The following is an 18,742-nucleotide window of genomic DNA, read 5'->3' as shown; positions in this document are numbered from 1 at the left end:
CAGTGTCAATGCAGGCAGATCAGTGATTTAGCTGAATATTTAGTGTCCCCAACTGAGAAAGCCAAAAGCCAAAGTTGCCGGTGGCAAGGTACCAAAACTCCATCAAGTGACAGACTGGAGAAATATATATTATAACTTTGCAAAATACATATCAGCTAACTCTCATAAGAGTATTAAGTCCTATTCAGTTGGGATTCGTTTTACAAGGATGGAGTAATGTAATTTTACCACAGGATATATGTAATATTAAAGGGATGGTTCACCCAAAAATTAAAATTGTATGTTTATCTGCTTACTCCCAGGCCATCCAAGATGTAGGTGTATTTGGTTCTTCAGTAGAACCGTTGAACCATTGCCCATGTAATGCATGTCAATGGGTTGTAATTGTCTCAACGGATGCAGAGTTTGTTGTGATGGGTAGGTTTAGGGGCAGGGGCAGTGTGTATGTGTGTTTGTGTGTGTGATGGGTAGGTTTAGGGGTAGGGGCAGTGTAGGGGGATAGAATGAAATGGCGTTGATAAACACGATAAAAAGCGATTATGCGTCTTGATAGCACGGCAAAATGGCATACGAATTGGAGTATCATACATACACCATTTCTTGAGATCAGTCTGCTATGAGAGTCACTACGAGAGTAAAAAACATAGACATACGGAAGGAATACTAGATGAGATTTGTCTGATATGGGGTAAAAATACCATAAATACTGGTCGCTTTCTTGCAGAAGGGTATTAATATGCAACTTTTAGGAGTAAAAAAGGTACAAAGATTCCCTATTAAGCATACTGCCCCACGACAAGACATTTTTATACCTTTTTTCTCTGTGTGTGTAATCTTTACTGAAATTATCCATAATGTGATGGCACTTTCAGACGGGACTAAAATCTCTGAGAAGCATCGGTAATAATTACTTTACCCCTAGCCATGCCAGCCAAAAATTTTTTAGGTCAGGCGGTTCGGTCTGGACTCGATCCATAGAGGAGTAATTATCTCCGAACAGAAACTGTTCAAACCAATGAAATCATCAGGGCGGGCTTTAGACGATGACGGACAGATCATTCACGCCATCAAAGGGGCTTGGATTATATTTGTTCAAATCTTAAACGGAGAGCTTGTTTGTATATGTATTCACCATCACAATTTCTCTCAGAAATGATGATCATGTTGGGTAAGTGCTCTGTGTATCATTCAATTATTTAATTTTTTTACAACACCGGCAAAGATTGTTTATTCCAGCGTGCGTGCAGACAGGGTTGCCAAGTTTTTACAAACAAAATCCGCTAACTACTAGCCCAATACAATAGCTTCTCGGGGGGTTGTCCGGAAAAAAAATGGTGTTTGGGGGGTAAAATGTGTGTTATTTTGGCAAGGTTGTCTGCTAAAATTCACACTCATGGGTCTATATAACCCGCGGACATAGAAAACAACCCGCGGGGGGAAAAACGCGGACTTGGCAACACAGTGCAGTTGAGCTCTGTTGACGTCGCTTCGTTGCTGTGATTGGTTGTTGGTCTATCCAATTGAGGTCTTTCCTGGTTTGGTTGAAACACGCCCCATAATCACAGCCCAATGGAGCAGTTTCAGACTCATATTCTGACTAGAATTGAGTATGAACACGTCAGGCTACTTTACCCCACCTCTCCATGTTAAACTACTCCCATCCGAATAGGCTTTAGTTGACTGTCTGCTTAATACTTTAGTTTGATGCTTCACAACAGAAATTCTACTAACTATAAGTAACTTTACAACTACATCGGAACCCTAACACCTAACCCTAACCAAAGTTAGGGTTGTTTTTTTTACAACTGTATCAAACTCTATTTTTTCACTTTATTGCATCTCTCCAATCACAAACACCTGATACACTGCTGCAGACTGGCCTCTATTGACTCTCTCGGTCTTAGTCGCGACATTACTTCATCACATTTCTCAAAATGGGCATTGAACCAGTCAAGCTCATTTGAAGACTCAGCCGTTTAATCCAATAAGAGTGCTTTGGATCATTAACGTGGGACAGAGTAAACAGCCACGGTTCACATTAGCACAACATTCGTTCCTGACTCCTAACACTTTCCTTAATGCACAAAAGATTTGTCCTGCTCTTATGTGGGTGATGAAAGAAGAGAGTCTACACCCAACGTTGAGGAAAGCCTTGTGTATTTATACGGTATACATGTGCTTTTAAATTATTTTTGATTGGACATTATTTGAGTTTAAAGTAGCACACAACTGTCATCATTTCAAACCTCTGTTTTAGACATAATGATGGTCACATTTCTGACTGTTTATGTGATCCAATCACAACAGTTTTGGACCCCTATGATCGGGTCGACTGAGATGAACCAGAAATGTGGCCTGTGTGTGGACACTAAACTGAAAGTATCCGAAAAGACTTCAGGGGTGTTAAGACATCATAGTAAAGATTACGATGGAAATTGAGAGCAAACCACATATTCAGGGGTGAAGTAGCAATTGAGAAGACAGAAAGACAGATAGAGGGCTTAAGGAGTTCAAGCGAGAAAAGGAAGAGATAAGGGCATTAATCCACAGCTTAATGGACCACTAGATTATAAGTCTACCGTACCGTTAGTGTGACCTGTAGCTCTATGATCTCTAGTAAAACGTCTTTGAAGATTTCATAAACAATTTTTTTTTTAGATAATCTTTTCATGTAAATTAAGCATTGCGCTTGACAAACTGCATTTCACTACACACTTTACTGAGGGTAACGTTTTAGGAGATTTTCATTTGCCAGTTTACTGGTTGGGAAAATTAACCCTTAAATTATGCTAATAGAATTCAGTAGTGAAATTTGGGGGAAAAGAAATATTTAGTAGTGTAAATACAACACAGGGGCTGAATAATTAATGCCCTGTAGAGATTGCATCACATGTTTAATTCATTCCTTAAACCCTGGCCCTTCCTGAGGCGCTTACCCTCCCCAGGCCATGAATGCTGCCGTAATTGAAAGTGCTGGTTCAATATGGCTGAACTGATTCATTAGTGTTTGTGAGATCCTTGTCACAAGCTGTTTTAATTAGTGAAAAGAGCTTCCTCAGGGTCTCATCAACAGCTTTTACAGCTGGGGTGTGTGAATATAAAATCAAGATGGCGAGGTAAGATACACATGCTATTTTTAATAGGCACTATGAAATACTGCTTGGAAATGCCACACTATTTAGATGAACGTTTGACTGGTGTTACAAGGTTTTGCTTGAGTGTTGATCCTGCCTCAAAAACCCAAACCAAACACACACACACACACACACACACACACACACACACACACACACACACACACACACACACACACACACACACACACACACACAGTTCACTATATTGTTGGGGTCTCTCCATAGAGGTAATGGTTTTTATACCGTAAACTGTATATTCTATCCCCCTACACTGCCCCTGCCCCTAAACCTACCCATCACAGGAAACACTAAGCATTTTTTAATTTTTAAAAAGAACATAATTTAGTATGTTTATAAATCCATTTACATTGTGGGGACTGCTGAATAGTTCATATTACTTGTGCTCTATATTCCAAGTCTTATGAATCAATGTTGTTCTTACTCTATAATCTTGCCTTGCTCAAGTCGTTATACACGCGCACTTACATAAAATTATATATTCAGTCAGTTATGATTATGTGACTATAACACAACACTATGATATGCCTTTAGAAGAACATTATGTGTGTTAGTATGCTGAAATGTATTGGTGTTGAGTGGAAATGTTACTCATTCATCCACAGTGAAATAGACATGTTATGAGTATAAGTACTGCCATCCACATATGAATTGCTATGGTTGACCCAAATACATCTATTGAGTTTTGAGTGGCATTTCCGATGTGATACCTGAGAAAAAGTCAAGCGTTCTGACATTCACAAATGAGTCCTGAGGGGGTTGTGAACCAATGTCCCATTGATAATATTGATCAGCAAATGACCTTTTCTCCATGATTGTGGACTGTAAGTATGTGTGTGCACAATTAGTAGTTGAAACCGGGGTGTGATTTACAGGGGGGTTCTTCAGTCCAAGACGTTTTGACAGACATCAAAACTAGATGTAAGGGGGTGGGGAGGTCCTAAAATGGAAAGTAGCCCATGGATTATATAGAGCTTTACTTGTAAATAACTTGTAAAGATGCATTTCTGTAGCACTGACTAACTCTTTCTTGGCAGCCCCTGAAATGGGTCATACCATTTACATGACTTTAGTGATGGAAGTAAATATGTTCATTCAAGGATGTGCATTTAGTGCTTGGATGGATCAAGAACATCAGTGATAAAGTTTACTCTCTTTAAAGGTGCTGTATGTAAGAATGACAGCGAGTAGTTGAAATGTGTACTGCAGTCCAACATATTCAAAATATCAAGTCTTGACGCTCACACGGGTTGCCGGTTTGAGGACACACAACAGCAATGAGCACAATTGACAATGGAGGGCGAGGAGACTCACACAATGTAAATTGAGTCGATTTATCTATGTTTTAATTTGAGAATCTGCGATCTCTGACCCAGTTTGTTGCTGCAGTACACTGTTTCCACTGGTCAACCTGTGGTGTTGAAATACTATTGGGTAAATTGGCAATGTGCGTTATCACACAGGCCAAAACAAAAACAGACATTCTGACACGGAACGTACATTTCAAAGTAAAATAATTGGCAGTTGCATTGTTTTTCTGGGAAACAAGTATGTGACCTTAGCATGTTTCCTAAATATCTGCACATTTATTATGGTATGTTTATGCTTTAGTTGAGTCAAAAACTTAAATACAGCACCTTTAACTTAATGCTGTTGAACTGAATTTATTAACTTTTTGCTAAAACAACTAACATTAACAACATTGAAATAAGAGTGCATGGTTTGTCTATATTTGACCCAAACACAGGTTAAAACAACCCAGCATTTTTAGTGTATGTTGTACCAACCTAGAAAAGTAGCTACATAAAATAAATAAATAAAATAAATGGATACAAATATTTAAATAGGATTTATAGGATAATATTTATAAAAAAAATATGTATAGGATTTCTATAACTGTACAACTAAAATCAGTTCAGACTTTGCCCTTTGCTCAGTTTTGAAATGACATATAGTGACTTGCAGTACACGGCTGTGCTCAAAGGTTTTGATATAGCGGTGGCATGTCCTTCATACTCATGATCGGTGTTTGGTTTATTACTGTAGTGGCCTCTTCTCCCAGAGACAGCAAAAGGTCTGTAAGACTGAGAGCTGTTGATAAGATGTGTTTTCTATCTTAGTCCTGACAGATTAATACATACGCTGAGACTCATACCTCATCTCATCATCTTGAAATAGGGTAATTTCTCTCTCTCATATGCTTTCTTTTTCTATCTCTGTTCCTCCCTCTTTGTCTTGACATTTACCTCAAATGACACTCTTCTCTCCAATCCTTTATTGGTCTGACAGAGGAGACTGGTCTCCCTCCCTTTCTCTCATCTGCAACTTGAAGGTCTGACATTTCTCATAGCACACAGATGGAGGAAAGCATCACATCTCATTTCTCTGTTCTGACTCACTGCTATCGACAGTACTCTTCTGTGACATTTGACCAAGGTGGACTCAAGTGCACTGACAGAGACATGTTGGGATTCCTCATGCATCTTTTGCCATCTGTGAATTACATTAACATACATTTTAGTTTTTGAAAAAATAAAAGAAAGAATTGTACTGATGTACTGATGTAAATAACCATGCTAATTAATCCACTTACCCATCTTTTTTCATGTTCATACTCCTTTCTGAATCTGTGGGATGTTTAACATTGTTTTTAAAAGGTGCAGTGTGTAATGTGTAATGGGGCTCTATTGACAGCAATGCAATATAATATACATAACTATATTATATTGGTGTATAAACACCTTACATAATGAACTATAATGTTTTTATTACCTTAGAATGAGCCATTTCTGTCTACACACACGGGTCCCCTTACAGGGAAATTACCATTTTGTACCGCCATGTTTACAGTAGCCCTAAACGGACAAACTTCTCAACAGAACTCTAGTCACTCTGTGCTCTCTCCGATGACGGCACTTTTGTCCTGTGTCAACCACCGTAGCTTCTCGATGTGCTTTGAAAGAGAGTTTTGAGCGTTTGCAATTCACAACTTCACCACTAGAGAAAATTCACACACTGCACCTTTAAATAAGAAAGACAAAACATATTTTTAATATCATACTTTTTTTAAAATTATTATTATTTTTAACAGCCACAAAAGCAGCACACAAAATCCTTATTTCAAAATCAAAAGGAATATCCTTTTTAAAAGGAATCATACACAACCATAACAAAATCCACCGATAAGCTACAGTGCCTCTTGAGTTAACATACGATATTTAAAAGAGAATATGTAAAGTGGAAATTTTGTGTGAATTAAAGGGATAGGTCACTTTGAAATTAAATTTTGATTTGTTTTAGCAAATCATACACGGATAATACACGGATAAGTCCAAATTAAACAATCCCCCATCGTAAGTACACACTGATGGCCTAAGACACAAAACGAGTGGTTTGTGTGAGAAAACGAATAGTATTTATATCATTTTTACCTCGTTGTACACCACTACGTCCGACTGATCCGAGGGCGCGCGTGCGTGTTTCCTGTGGTGTACAAGAGGTAAAAACTATATAAATACTGTTCGTTTTCTCACACAAACTGCTCGTTTCGTGTCTTAGGCCATCAGTGTGTACTTACGATGGGGGATTGTTTAATTTGGACTTATCCGTGTATGCTCTTTGAGGTGGTGACCATAGACCTGCATTATGTGAGGCACAGACAAGAACGGTTTGACCTAAAATGATCAAAATTGAAACTACTGGGGAAACCAATACTCCTACATCTCGGATGCCCACGAGGTAAGCTAAAACATATCAAAATTTAATTTCAAGTGAACTATCCCTTTAAGGTATTTTGTCTTTTGTGGTTGGGAATATGTGTGGATGGACCTTTCTCAAATTCATTGCTCTCTTACTGCTGGGTGAATTGTGGCCGGTGGGAGAGGATGGGGTGAAGGGTCTTTTGTCCCCTCAAGTGATGTATAATATCTATTGCTCATCCATGAAATGTGACCTTCTCTGAGATCACATCCAACGGGGAATATGTCTTACCACTTCCTTTTTTCAGTCTTCCTTTTTAGTAACTGTATTGTTTGCTCAGCCTTCCATCCATCCATCCATCCATCCATCCATCCTTGAAAACCTTATAAGTCATGGCAAAAAAAAGATAATGATAAATAACATATAATGGCAAAAAACTATCAATATAAAATATCTGAATAATACGAGATACATTAAACTAGTCTCAAAGCACATAACATTACAATAATAGTGAACATAAACAAATTAAAGAGCACTGACCTGTACCATCTGCATTTTGGCGGTGATAGTGTTGCCTTTGAAAAACATACATTTGAGGCATCTGAGTATAACGTCACAGGATTCCATCTTTTCCGAATAGTTATGGCATGAACGCAACATAAGCTCATTGTTTTGGTTCAGAAGGAACTGTAAAGGTGGCTGCTGTTCCAGTTGTGATGCTCGGTTACAGATGTGTGTCTAACTCTGCACAGCATGAAACATGTTGGTGCACGGAGGTATGAAAATACACGTGTTGATAGGCAGGTAGGACATTTGCAACATATGCAATAATTGGTCAAAAAAATGTTTAGTCCTACGCGCTCCACAGATGATATACACGGACCAGGTGACCACCTTCCTAATATTGTGTTGCTTCCCCTTTTGCTGCCAAAACAGCTCTGACCCATCAAAACATGGACTCCACTAGACCCCTGAAGGTGTGCTGTGGTATCTGACGTCAAGATGTTAGCAGCAGATCCTTAAGGTCCTGTAAGTTGCAGGGTGGGGTCTCCATGGATCGGACTTGTTTTTTCAGCACATCCCACAGATGCTCGATTAGATTGAGATCTCGGGAATTTGGAAGCCAAGTCAACACCTCAAATTCGTTGTTGTGCTCCTCAAGCCATTCCTGAACCATTTTTGCTTTGTAGCAGGGTGCATTATCCTGCTGAAAGAGGCCACAGACACCAGGGAATAGCATTTCCATGAAAGGGTGACATGGTCTGCAACAATGCTTAGGTAGATGGTACGTGTCAAAGTAACATCCACATGGATAGCAGGACCAAAGGTTTCCCAGCAGAACATTCCTCAAAGCATCACACTGCCTCCGCTGCCTTGCCTTCTTAACCTGGCCATCCATGTGATGTTAACGAAAATGTGATTCATCAGACCAGGCCCACCGTCTTCCATTGCTCCGTGGTTCAGTTCTGATGCTCACATGCCCACTGTTTTTGCTTTCAGCAGGGGCCATATGGGCACCCTGACTGGTCTGTGGCTATGCGGCCCCCTAAGCAACAAACAATTCACTGTGTATTGCCACCTTTCTATCAGAACTAGCATTAACTTCTAGAGCAATTTGAGCAACAGTATAGCTTGTCTATTTGATCAGATCACACAGGCCAGCCTTCACTTCCACATGCATCTCTGAACCTTGGCCGCCCATGACCCTGTCGCCGGTTCACAACTGTTCTTTTCCTTGGACTTTTGTAAGATATTGACCACTGCAGATTGGGAACAAGAGCTGCAGTTTTGGAGATGCTCTGACCCTGTTGTCTAGTCATCACAATTTCTCCCTTGTCAAACTTGCTCAAATCCTTATGCTTGCCCATTTGTCCTGCTTCTAACACATCAACTTTGAGGACAAAATGTTCACTTGCCTACCGTGCCTTTAAGGAATTTTATTTGTATGATGCAAAGTGTTAGCCTAGAAATCTAGACGCACCCTAGCAGCAGCAAATTTAATCTGCCCGCAAGTGTCGTCTAGGAACTCTCAATACCCTTCTGAGCTGTATTCCTCTCACTCTGGACGGGCCAATCACATCGTGTATAGAATCGGCGGGCGGGGCCATAATGACGACGGCCGAGTTGCGTTTGCGTGCTTCTAGTAAACACAGAAACTGGCGAACGGCGGCTGTCTTTTAAATCAGCTTTGACTGTGATTCTGGAAGACTTAGAGTTAAGCTTTTCTTTGAGAAAAGAACAAAGAATGGCACTGAAGTCATTCTTAAAAAGGGAAGATGTGTTTGGAGTTTAGCCGACCGGATACGGTGAATGTTTAATCTATCAACAAGCTCTGTTTCACCTTCGTTGCTCTGGTTGGTGTAGCGCTATCCTATCGCGTGCAAAGGGAGTTTGAAAGACAACCGTTTATCCCGCCCCTCGGATTGAGCCCTGTCTATAGTGAGTTTCCAGACCAAACATCTTGATGTGGGTCTGGCTTGTCAGGCTAGCAAAGTGTCCCTGTAGCATTCAAAATCATTCACTTGAGGTTCCATTTTAGTTAGGATGCTATAAAGAGCAGCCAGGGAAGCAACTCACTAGGTTGTAGAAAAGCCAAAGTGTCGCATTGGGAAAAAAAAAATCGACCTGATTACAATTTAATGTTTTCTTTCCACTTATTTTATTGCTTTTCAGTCTCTCACACATTTCAAGTTTCTGTCAAGTCATCCCTGTCGCCTGAGTCTCTAGGCACAAAGTGAATATATGAAAATCAAAAGCTGCATTGAATATTCCTCCAGTCCATTCCTTGGCCCACTTGCTCGTCTTTTTGCCTTCATATCTCTATCTGTCATCCACCCTTCCATCTGTCTTTCCCCCATACCGCTTCTTTTTCATTCCTTCTGCTCAAGGGCGCTGGGGGAGCGCATCTGTTGCGAATGATAGAAAGATGCATCCTTTCAAATTCATCCCTTTCACCAAAATAATTATTTATAACTTTTTTTTTTTTAATTAGTTATGTGGTCATAGTGATATAACTGCTTCCACATAAACAACCATTAGTCTGAAAATTTATTTTAGAGTATACTGTGTATGTTTTATGAGAATTAGTTAAATATCTCTGTAAATGTGGATTAGAGGTTTGAGGATTAATGTGATTTAAAAAAAAAAAAAAAATGAATGTATGCATTCTGAAAACATTCTGAAAAACATTCAGAAAACATTCTGATACTTAGAAATATTTTAAGACTCCGATTAGAACATTAAAATATCCATCTATAGCTATAATTAAAATATCCATCTATAGCTATAATATCCAATTTTACTAAACATGAATCCCGGCACTCTGAGCAGATGCGGGAAGAGGAGGGTTAAATCTGTGACCTGGATACACATGACAGGCTTTATTTTTGGTCTTCATTTCTTTTTTTCCTCTAAAGTCGAGTTTGTGTGGGTTCGTGTGGAGGTGTTTGGCAGGAAGACAAAGATATGCATACATTCATGTACAGTCATATCCACATTCACTCCAACACACAGTAAACCAGATTCACTAGTCAAAATGGTGGAGGAAATGCGATGCAATCAGTCTGATGTGCTTAACACAACCATACATTCACACGTCACATGAATTCACGGGGCACATTTGCAGACTTTGCATTTTGTAATTTCCTAGCCCTGTGCATTCATGAAGATGTTAACCCTGAGAAGGGATAAGAAGCTTGTCAGAAGTAATTTGTGGGCAGTTAAACACTTTTGCTGAGCAGTTAAGCTGTCAGGACTCGCACCCATCAACACTGAGAGCAAGGAATGAGATACAACAAAAAAAGGACTTTATCATAAATGGCACCGCATTCCAGGGGATTCTGTTCCTTCATTCTGTCTGTGCCATTATTTAAATTGTTGGTATATGCACAATATATGTTCCAGACAAGTCTCGCTGTTTATTTTCCATCACATGAGGTCAATGTCACATTAGAATTAATCTTCTAGTTTTTTCCGACTTTAGCGCAACGCATCACTCCCTTAAAGCAGTGTCTAATCCTGCTCCCGAGGGCCACTCTCCTGCAGAGCTCCAACCCCAATTAAACACACCTGCACCAGCAAATCAAGGTCTTACTAGGCATAGTAGAAGCAAGGATGGGCTACATCCAAAAACTTTAAAATCCTGCCTTCGGAGGATGCATTCCAAGGTACAGTTGTAATAGCTGTCATTTCATTGTACGCTTCACTTCCTGTCTCCTGAGATACCTCATCTGATCGATTTTTGAAGGCAGCATAGATGTATCATTCGCTGCCTTTGATATCCCACAATCCTATGTGTTCCATTCAGTGACAGTTGAGCTAGAAAAAAGAAAGATGGCATCTGAAAGTTGCAGCTGCTGGTCTGTTTGTATGTAAATGTTAGTTTTTGACCAACATTTTTCCACTTCTGATATCATTTCTAGAAAACAATTACTACTGTAGTAATTACATTTGTTTAGTTCTCTCCAAAGCTCGCTCTATTTTTCTGTAATTCATTAACCGTTACACTTGTAACCTGAATTTTTAAGAACAAAAATGTTACACATTAGCTGATGGGCTGTCGATTCATTAAAGCTACACTGTGTGATGGTGAAACGGTATGTGACCATCCAGCGAATGTTCCTCTCAGTTCTGATTTCGTTTTAACTCCTACGGTGGCCGATTTAGTCCAAGATTAACAGGGCAATCCCCCCCTTCACATTCGACATGGTGCCATTGAGTGTTAAAACAAGAAAGGCGAAGCTTGAATTTACGGATATGTCCCTCTTTGGCTAATGTACTTTGGAGAGGCAACATGGCGACCAGCATTCGGACCCCTCACCCGTACGTATTTTCAATGGCATATTATAAACTGACGAGAATACTTTATTACTGGAAATAAGTAAATATACATTAATGAGCACAAATATTTTTGAAATAACTGTTTTTAGCTAAGAATAAACTAAAAAAGGGAAACAGTGTAGCTTTAAATGACAAGATATTTCATCACAAAAGCGTTTATTCCATGCAGTGAAAACTCTCCTCCATTTAAAAAAATTAAATGGAGGACCTATTATTTCTGGTGAGATACTGTAAATTAAAATGACCTATTATTTCTGGTGAGATACTGTAGTGCGCATCCAATAGACATTTTAATATCCCATGAGGAATTTTGAATGGCAGTGAAGCAACGCCCACATGACAGTGACACATGATGAATACTGTCCAAATTTCATTCATACTACACACATTCATACCAAAGATAAAAAAATAAAAAAATAAATAAAAAAGACAGTCAGGAAGTAAGTTGCAAATGAAATGTAACTATTTTTCAGCAATTTCAAATGTAGCCCTAATCAGTGTTGCTAATCAATGACATAATTTTTTATATTGTCATATTCACATGACATTAGCAGTCTCTTGCCTCCAAAAAAACAAAAACAAAAGAAAACTGTAGAACTGAATACTCATGATTTCCAAATGAATACAGCCACACTATTGTCATTGAGATGAAAATAAATTAACAGATAGCCTATCTCCATTTTTGTCCTCCGGATATTGCTGATCTGGGGCCCGTTCTATGTACATTGCTAACTCAGTTAGCTGGATTTTATTGTTGACGATTTGGCTTGATCTCGGATTGTTTAGTTCTTTGATTCTTTGGTCTGTCATACCAACAGGTCCATAAACTTAAACCTGCTCGGGAGCTTATTTCATGTAAACAGGATTAGATTACATCTTGATGTGATACTTAAATCTGTCCCAGCCACTGCTACTTTATTACAAGAATTCATTACTGAACCAGGGGCAATAATAATTTAAAATAATAATACATATAAAAGTTTATTTGAAAATTATATTTTAATGTTGTGTAAAATGTGCGTATAATACTATAGACCCAGTCATTTGATTGAGAGATATATTTGTGAATTGTGAGAGAATAATTACGTTATAGTTGTATTGGAGGTTTACACACATTGTGCAGTTAATCTTCATCGTGCATTCATTTGAGTGATGACGGATAATAAAGGAGTGGCTTTATGCAGCACAAGAGATGCAGATCATTTGATCTTGATCGTTAAGAAACTTCAATTAATACTGTCACATAAATCTGCTTCAAATTGAATTAAAAATGAAATTACAACATTGGAATAAAAATTTAAAGTGTGAACAAATATTATAAAATCGTAAATATCATTGGGAATCATGTTCATAAAAAAGTGCACATTTAATTTATTTTAAATTTATTTAAAATTTTGAAAATAAAAATTTTTGCCAAACTTTTTTTTTTTTTTTATTATATGATGTCATTGCGTTGTCTTGACGCCAGCCAATCGCTGCACTGCTGATCTTCGACGCATCTGCCCTCTTCAGGGAACACAGGCTCAAGCAGTGATCTCAGATAACTTAATCCAGATATTTTAATCCAATCTGCAAATTCGTTTGAAGAACCAAATTAGCCAGAGATCAGTTATCACAATTAAAAGATCTGGGATCTGTCAAATCATATATCAGATGTATTAAGCAAGGTACTATATATATATATATATATATATATATATATATATATATATATATATATATATATATATATATATATATATATATATATATATATCCTATTATTTGTATTATTATTATACTGTATATTTTTTTTAAATATTTTTTATGTTGCATTATTTTCCTGTTAACACTGTGAAGCTGCTTTGAAACACATGGCATTGTAAAGCGCTATATAAATAAAGGTGAATTGACTTAAAGGCACCTAAAAATCTAATTTAGGCTATGCCATTAATGACTCACCCTAATGTTGTTCCACACCCATAAGACCTCTGTTCATCTTCGGAACACAGTTTAAGATATTATATATTTAGTCCGAGAGCGTATGCACACATACTGTCCATGTCGAGAAAGCTAATAAAAACATCATCAGAGTAGTCCATATGTGACATCAGTTGGTTAGTTAGAATATTTTGAAGCATTCAAAATACATGTTGGTCCAAAAATAACAAAAAATACAACTTTATTCAGCATTGTCTTCTCTTCCAGGTTTGTTTTCAATCCTCAAATAAAGATTCCAACGGGTTATGATTCATTGATTCAACAGATGTCTTACGGGTGTGGAACGACATTAGGGTGAGTCAGTAATGACAAATTTCATTTTTGGGTGAACAAGCCTTTAAGTTCTATTTTTTCCAGCGTCGTATCTGTCGCTTCCAGCATACCGCGTCTGATAGCCGCACTGCAGTAACTTACCTCAGCCTCTCTCACTCGGTCTGAACCCAAATTTCATCCTGCTCCCCTCCCCTCAACCCTCTCTCCTTCCCCAAACCTCCTCTCATCACTATCTCTTCCATTCCACACCATCCGTGTTCTCTCTCTCTCTCTCTCTCTCTCTCTCTCTCTCTCTCTCTCTCTCTCTCTCTCTCTCTCTCTCTCTGAAGCGAGACCGCGCGCGTTTCGTATGGACGAGGGGTGTGTGTGCAGCCGTGGGCGGGGTTAGGGACGCGTCAATCAGCGGCGCTACAATAGCACGTGTGGCGGTCATGGTCACAGAGCGGCTCGGTTGAGTCGACGCGACTGCAGACTGCTGATTGGAGAGAGAGCGAACGGTTACCGTCACCTTATCCACCGCTCCTCCTTCACTACAACCACAACCGCCTCTGCAACCTGATCGCCCTTTAATAATGCACGGGGAGCTAAAGCGAATTTCAGTGACCGGGCTCTGAATGATGTATAGCACCGGTTACTACTGCGCCGCACCGGAGAGCACGAACCTGTAGCTGTGTGATCTGCGGAGAAAATGTCACACTATCATTTCATCAAATGCTGTGAGTAACGAGCCGCGAGAGAAGCGTCTTTCCTTGCATGCATCTGTTCAATGATGTCATTTCGTCAATGATGTCATTTGTCAGTGATGTCATTATATGCGTTTGCTGGAGAGAGTGATTGAGAGGCAGGAGGAATGTGTGTGTGTGTGTGTGTGTGTGTGTGTGTGTGTGTGTGTGTGTGGTTTAGGGTGTGTATCTGATGCAGGTGAAGGCATAATATATTAATAAAATGTAATGGGTGCTTACTGTGTTTAACACACACCACATGCATGCATATGCACCCATCCATTGCAGTGAGGCTGGATGATATGTCAAGAAGATGGGTTGGCATTGGTGACTTTTGATGCATGTGTGTATGTGTGAAGTTGCAGCATGATGCGGCAGCGGTGTAAAAAGTTGACCGGTGGTGGTTGCTGCAGGTGTGTAAGGACCTCCTTTGGGAGTCTGCCTGCTTTCAGACAGACAGCCAGTCTGACAACCACTGCAGGGTCCCTCTCGCCTGTGTATCTTTGTATTTGTGGTGGGTGTGTGGTCGCGAACACGCCTGTACATGAGTGTCAGGTAGGATAATGAAGAGAGGGACGGAGAGTGTTGTCTGACCGAAACGGATGTAGCAGTGGTGGTTGGGAGGATGGAGATGCTGATGTGGGTGAAGGTTGTAATCAGGAAGCATTTGTATTGCCAGCTGCAGATGAAAGGCAGTTGTTAAACTCGTCCCTTTGCCACCCCTCTCTTTTCATCTTTATTCAGAGACTCTAATTCTCCTTCATCCTCATTGTTTTTTTCTCCCTCTGTATGTTTTGCTCATTTGAACACACACCCACACACTTGCTTTTAGTGGATTATATTATGCTTTTGCTCTGTTTAATTATTTTTTTTGTTTGTTTATGGCACTTTCCATGAATGGAATATGGGAAAAAAAAGAATATGTCACAACCTAAACCTACAGAAAATGTTGTTTGTCAACCTCAGGAGGTCAAACTAATATATTAGCTATTTTTTCCCAGCTAATTATTTTTTGTATGATATTTGCAGCTCTGTTACCAATATTTACCAATATACGCATGTCTAAAGCCGGGTACATACTGTGCAATTTTTGGCCAAGATTTAGCTGTCTAAAGTCCTATTCGGACGGGATTGGTTTAATATGGGGACGTGGGGGTAAAGTAATTATTACCAGAGGTTCTCAGTGATTTTTAGTCCTGTCCAAATGTGCCATCTCTGTAATCATTATGGACAATAGCCCTATTCGGGAGGGATTAGAGTAACATGGGGACATGGGGGTAAAGTAATTGTACCTCAGGATGTCTGTAATATTAATGGCCAATTTGCACAGGATAAGACATCTCAGTAAAATTAGCAGAAGTGGGAGGAGTAACTCACTTTACGAACCACAGTAACCTCCGTATCGTGTGCGTATGATGTTGCTGTCATCACGTGAGCAAACACACATGAGCGCCAGTCTGAACTCCGTCTCCTATATAGGCTATATGTATATGTATATGTGTATATATGTATGTGTGTGTGTGTGTGTGTGTGTGTGTGTGTGTGTGTGTGTGTGTGTGTGTTTTAATAAACAGTTAGATCCAGTCTAACTATTCTGATTGGATTGTGTTGGTAATAGACACTTTCCTAGAGCTAAAATAAGTGTTGTGCCTCTAAGTGCTTTTGATCTTCTTTTTGCTTTATATGCGGAAAATACTGGACGTTTGCCTCAGAGTTGTCCGACTACCTACAACTCAACCGAATGCTTTAAGCGCATCCAAGCTCGCAAAATGCACTTATTTATTTGTTTTTTACTTTTAAACAGGAAACGATGGAATTTTACCAAACATTTTTACAGCAGGTCTATTCGAAAGGAATTAGTATTACCCAAGTAAAAATTACCGAGACTTTTATCTTCTGTAAAAAGGTCTGGAAAAATTACCTTGGGCAATGCTAATCCCGTTCGAATAGACCCGCTGTAAAAAATGTATGGTAAAATTCTGTCATTTCCTGTTTTGTTTGCTCACGTGATAACCGCAACGTCATACACAAATGACGACAAGGAGGTTACTGTGGTTCGTAAAGCGAGTTACTCCTCCCACTTCTGCAAGTTTTACTGAGATGTCTTATCCCGTACAAATTGCCCATTAATATTACAGACGTCCTGAGGTAAAATTACTTTACCCCCACATCCCCATGTTAATCTAATTCTGTCTGAATAGGGCTTATGACAACTTGAAAATCCTAAAAGATTCCTCTGATCCTAGGTTAAAATCTGAAGTTAGTTTGACATGTTCACCAGCAGCCGATAAATGACCGCTGCGATTTAAATTTTTACCACAGACGAAATTCTGGCAATGTCAGAAGATTTGGCACACAGTCCTGCAGTGTGATTTCTCCTACGACAACTGTCAAATTATCTTTGTTTTTCAAGACAAACTGTGACTAAAATGAGTGCTATAGATGCCTTGTAGCCACCATTTCAATCCTGTGTGTAATGCAGCTCACCGTCACCGAACGCGGCATTCATTGATGATATAAAACTTATATAAAAAGTTTTCTTACGTGCGTCCGTTTTAGTGCGCCTCCTATCGTACAGTCTGTAAAGCATTTTCAAACCTAAGAGTCAAACTGACATAATCTGAGAAGGAACGCTGGTTCCAGACCAGAAGTTACTTTTCAGATTTTGATTAAAGATAACCGCGACAAACAACACTTTTTTTTTTGTTTATTAACACAGATTAATTGTTCACCCTAAGACCTTTACTATGTGCTAACATGTAAATTTTGTTTTCATATGGACTTTAAGGTGGTTAAACAAGTTTGTGGTATTACCAGTCTTGGAGGGTACGACGGTCTTGCATCATTTGCAGACGACATTGGTCTGACTGTGGTCAGACTTATAAAATTCAAAAAACTGCCATACTGGCGATTTGCCCCTTTTTCTTGCCATGCTCGCTCGCTGTGGCATTTATTTTCAGGTTGATCTTCAAACATGATACTGTTGGCTGTTAGCGTGTCACGCCTTACGTTGCTAGGTTACCAGAGAGCGAGTGCCTTTGTTCATGCAACCAAACTTGCTTTGTAACCTCTGGTTTCTTCCGATGAAAAAAAAAAAAAAAAATATATATATATATATATATATCGAACACATTTTTTATTGTTATTGATTATGTGTCTATCACAATATACGTATTGTTATCTGTTTTATCGGCCAGGCCAAATAAGGAGTGCCGCTTTAAATGATGTTTGCTCTTTGAATTTGAGGAGTGTCATTCTGTCAGCGTGTGAGTTTCAGATGATCAATGCAATTATCCACATTTCTAATAGCAAGAAATTGTGTCAAAATGACTACAGTAATTTTAAAACTGTAAATGTTTATTCTGCATTTACTCGCCATATTGTTTTTGCGCGTCACGCAATCTTCTGAAGAGACACATATAATGCCACTGTGTCTCTTCAGAAGACATTCGATTATATATTTTTACTTTTAAGTTTGAGAGGAATGGACTTTAAATGGATGGACTAAAATCTCTCAGGATTGATAAAGAATGTCATTATTTGTGCTTAGAAGCTAAACAAAACAACACAAGGGTGAGTACATGATGACAGAGTTTACATTTTTGAGTCAATTACACTTTATGAATACAGCAAGTTGACCCTTGGTTAAAACGATTATTTTACGGAAAATATTATCGTTGCATTTTCATATCGGGATATATCTATTAATGATGTATCGTTACACCCTTATTTAACACTACAAACTAAATCTTTCACTTAACATTTAAGCTTTTGAATGTCAAAGCAAAGTATGCTGAGAAATCCCCGCCCAGTTTAAGTTAAATTTAAGTTTGTCTAAATTAAAAGAAACAAGTTCATAAAACTCAAAACGATGAGATACTTTAGATAATTTTAAATGTGTTAATTTGATTGATTAATTTGTTTTATTAAGGCTGGCTCAATAAGTGGACGGGCAATATGCTAGTGTTTTGCTTAGGGCTTTTGTTTAATTGACTCAGTCGACTTTTACTTTTGAGAGACAATAACTTTATTAGGTGCACTTTCAGATTAAAAACTTTGCATGATGTTTTCATT

The 18,742-nt window shown here is 38.8% G+C and overlaps 1 protein-coding gene and 1 long non-coding RNA gene across 6 annotated transcripts in view; one reads left to right on the top strand and one right to left on the bottom strand.

The window, feature by feature from the left end:
* Positions 1 to 18,742, top strand: part of myo16 (myosin XVI) — a 278,734-nt gene that overhangs the window by 9,494 nt on the left and 250,498 nt on the right. For 4 of the 5 annotated variants that reach the window (XM_067443430.1, XM_067443429.1, XM_067443434.1 and 1 more), the window contains exon 1: positions 14,356 to 14,662. The exons of the other annotated variant lie outside the window; for it this stretch is intronic. In XM_067443430.1, coding sequence (XP_067299531.1) covers positions 14,635 to 14,662 — 28 coding nt within the window. In that variant the 5' untranslated portion in view covers positions 14,356 to 14,634. Of the gene's footprint in view, positions 1 to 14,355; positions 14,663 to 18,742 lie in introns of those variants that run through there. 5 annotated transcript variants of the gene reach the window in all.
* Positions 5,093 to 8,313, bottom strand: LOC137076007 (uncharacterized). The gene is made up of 3 exons (XR_010905158.1): positions 7,395 to 8,313; positions 5,749 to 6,176; positions 5,093 to 5,648 (listed from the first exon to the last, which is right to left on the bottom strand). It is a non-coding gene; the product is annotated as an uncharacterized lncRNA (long non-coding RNA).

The sequence above is a fragment of the Pseudorasbora parva genome, chromosome 5 (assembly GCF_024679245.1).
Source record: "Pseudorasbora parva isolate DD20220531a chromosome 5, ASM2467924v1, whole genome shotgun sequence".
Lineage (NCBI taxonomy): Eukaryota > Metazoa > Chordata > Actinopteri > Cypriniformes > Gobionidae > Pseudorasbora > Pseudorasbora parva.
The sequence above is the reverse complement of the archived record's forward strand: the minus strand, read 5'-3'. Positions and strand labels throughout refer to the sequence as shown.